Consider the following 3,830-nt stretch of genomic DNA (forward strand, 5'->3'; position numbering starts at 1 on the left):
AATTTCTCAAAACCTTCCAAAATTTATGATATTATATTCTTTACGTTACCAGCTCATTCATGCCGGCCGGCCGGCCGGCCGACGAAGCTATATAATAGAATTCGTTAAAAAGAAAATCCCTATCAAAATTTGCTTCTCTTTCACCTACTGTCTGTGTGAGAAATAGAGTCGCCGACCGCCCAGCAGCCAACATTGAAAATATTACCACTAACAAACAACAGTAACCACCACCGCCGCCGCCGGCGATGGCTTTTCATCCATCAACCCATAATGAAACCGGCCTTCACTTTATCTTGATTCCTCTCCCATGTCCAGGTCACTTTATCCCAGCAATAGACATGGCCAAGTTATTCGCCAGCCGTGGCATATCAACCACCGTCTTCCTCGTCCCATCTATTGCAAACAGATACGGCAACACCATTACCAAAGAAGCAAATTCCAACCTACCCATCACATTCATCCACCCTTATTTCCCATCAGTCGAATCAGGTCTACCTAAAAACTCCGATACTGTAGATGTAATCCCACAAAATCAAATGGGTAACTTCATGATCGCGCTAGAGTTATGGCAAACATCAATTGAACATTTCATTCAACAGTTGAAACCCTTTCCACCAACTTGCATGATAACCGATCGGTTTCTTCCAATCGTAGCGGAAATTGCAAAGAAACTCGACATACGAAGAATCATATTCGATGGAACGGGTTGTTTAAATCTTCTAGTTTATCATCAGTTAAACGTTTCTAAAATTCATGAAACCGTAAATCATGATTCAGAACCTTTTGTTGTTCCAGGTTTACCTGATAGAATTGAACTAACTAGAAATCAAATACCCAATTTGATTACAGATGATTTATTGAAAGATTATCATAACAGAGTAAAGGAAATCGACAGTTATGCTTATGGGTTATTAATCAATAGTTTCCAAGAGTTAGAACAGAGTTACTACGATGAACTGAGAAATCTAAACTCCAACCTAGTTTGGTGCGTGGGACCGTTATCACTCCGAAACAGTGCAAAAACAGATAAATCTAGGAGAGGAAACAAATCATCAATAGACGAAAACCAATGTTTGAAATGGCTCGATAAGCAAAACCCATCTTCCGTTATCTACGCCTGCCATGGGAGTCTCAACAACCTCCCACTGCCGCACCTGGTTGAGCTAGGGTTAGGTCTGGAAGCGTCGAACCGTCCGTTCATCTGGGTTTTAAACAGTGAAGAATCTGCGGTGGAGAAATGGATAAAGGAAGAGGATTTTGAAAAAAGAACGGAAGGGAAAGGGCTAATCATCCGTGGTTGGGCGCCGCAGTTGTTAATACTATCCCATGTTGCTGTTGGTGCATTTTTGACACATTGTGGATGGAACTCGACGTTGGAAGGGATTTGTTCAGGGGTTCCAATGATAACATGGCCATTGTCTTGGGATCAATTTATAAATGAGAAATTGACTGTGGAGATTTTGGGAATTGGAGTTGGAGTTGGGTCTAAATCTGCTTTGAATATTGGTGAAGTGGTTGATGAGATTGAGGTTTCTGTCAAGAGAGAGGATGTGACTGTGGCTGTGGAGAAGATTATGGATGGAGATGGTGAAGGTGAAGTTAGAAGGAGGAGAGTGAGAGAGATTGGAGAGATGGCAAAGAAAGCAGTTGAAGAAGGAGGGTCGTCTTACCATGACATGAGTCTTTTCATTCATGATATGATGATGATCATGGCTGTTTAAAGTGATTTTAGATTATTGGGAACAAAATCTATGTATTTTTAGGTTTTTTTTTTTTTTTATCAAAATTATCTTTTAATTTTATATTCTCTTTAAACCATCATTCTCTCTACAGTACACCATATTTTCTAAGTTAAAGGGCAAATTAGTCTTTAAATTTTAAAAACCAATTTTTTCCTACTTTTTATCAAATAAGGGTTTTTTTTTATAAAACCCAAACAAAATCCAAAAAAATCACTTCCTCAAACAATCCTCAAACAATGAGTTTTTTATTTTTTATTTTATATAATAAAAAAAATATATATAACTTCATAAATATGACAATACAAATATTACCTCTAGACAAAATAAAATATAAAAATTATTCTTAGAACTATTATTAAATTTGTGAATTCTTGAAAAATAGACTTAACCAAATTTTTATAATGAATTTAAAGAAACGTAGTAATTATTGAAAAGTTCAATTATTTCTTATTAGATAGTCGAGGTTTTTTTTTACTTGAATTACGACATGTTAAGTTCAATTCCAAACTATGTTAAATGATTAAATATTCAGGTGACCAAAAAATAATATGATATTTGGAAATATTCTATCAAAATTAATTAGTTAGAATGATTTATTGGATAATTTTATTCTTCATATGTAATTATAAATACATTAAGATTTTAATAGATTATAATGCTGTTGAATTTCAATTCTCAAAATATTTGGAATAGTTTCAAATCTAAACATTATTTAAGTTTTTTTTTATGTTTTTTTAGTTTGAACTTGTTAAATATTGATTTATTAAAATAAAAAAAAAGTTGATGAGTGATTTTCATGATTTATTTATTAATATATAATGATAAAATAATTTTTGTAATTAAAAGTAAAATATATTTTAATAATTTTATTTATAAATTGAGTGAAATAATATTTGATTATAATATTTATTTTTAAATACCTATTAAACCCAACTTAGATTTTTGTTATTATTTTGTTGAGTTTGAAATAAGTGTCCTTATAAATTGAATTGTACATAATTGTTGATTTGTATTTTTAAAATTTGTTTTAAAAAATTGTCTATTAATATATTGATAGATAAATAAATATATAATTTACTATAAAAACCTCAACCAAATATAATTACTTATTTAATTTATAATTAAATAATATAATACTTTTTTAAGAATTAATTCAAATAAAAAATATATAATTCAATCATAATATAACCAAATTTTATTTTCAAAATTGGTAGAATAATTAATATAATTTTAACTTTTTTAAATTAAATACTTTATACTATTAAATTATATAGTAATCTTATTTATTTAATATATATATCATGATTTATACAAATTGAATATTAAAATTTTGAATAATAGTTACATAATATATATATATATATATATATATATATTATTTTCTTTAATTATATAATCATTATTTGGTTTCTCTTAAAAATAGTAAATATTTTTGACGTAATATAATTTTAATCAATAAATACAAATTAGGCGATTAAATCATAGTAATTACATTCAACCAACACATCAACAAAACAAAGACTAGATACTAACATGGCATTCATTTTTTTCATTTTTTTAATCCAAACATAATTAATTAAACACAATTTCAACATTCTTTCATACATATGAAAAAAATAATATTTAAGCAATTATTTTATCATTATATATTTAAACTATTTTTAAAAATATTAACATTTCAAAATAACAATTCTATCAACATTTTTTTAAATAAAGAATTATTTATTTAAATAAGCTGACCACATTTCACATCAAGTATAATTTAGGCCATAACGATATTATTGTTGATCAATTTATTGTTTTCTCCTTCCAATATTGAGGACAAAACAACATTATTGTCGTTCAAATTATTATATATTTATTTATTTATTTATTTTTGACATTTTCAAAAAATAACTTAATAAATAATTTTATTTAAAATATGTTAATTATATTTATAAATACACAAATTGTTAATATTCAACTGAAACAAATCATAAACATGACAACAATTAAAAAACAGTTATAATCTCATGGCTATAAACATAAACATTATAAATAAAATACCAAATTTAAATAAAAACAACAAACATTAATGATTTTTAGATT

At 27.9% G+C, this 3,830-nt stretch overlaps 1 protein-coding gene across 1 annotated transcript; it reads left to right on the forward strand.

Annotated features, from left to right (window-relative positions):
- The first annotated feature begins 236 nt into the window (after nucleotides 1–236).
- LOC124913154 (UDP-glycosyltransferase 73C4-like) lies at nucleotides 237–1,721 on the forward strand. Its single transcript, XM_047453766.1, has one exon. It carries the CDS (start codon nucleotides 246–248, stop codon nucleotides 1,719–1,721), a length of 1,476 nt encoding a protein of 491 aa, XP_047309722.1. The 5' UTR covers nucleotides 237–245.
- The last annotated feature ends 2,109 nt before the right edge of the window (nucleotides 1,722–3,830 follow it).

The sequence above is a fragment of the Impatiens glandulifera genome, chromosome 8 (genome assembly GCF_907164915.1).
Source record: "Impatiens glandulifera chromosome 8, dImpGla2.1, whole genome shotgun sequence".
Classification (NCBI taxonomy): domain Eukaryota; kingdom Viridiplantae; phylum Streptophyta; class Magnoliopsida; order Ericales; family Balsaminaceae; genus Impatiens; species Impatiens glandulifera.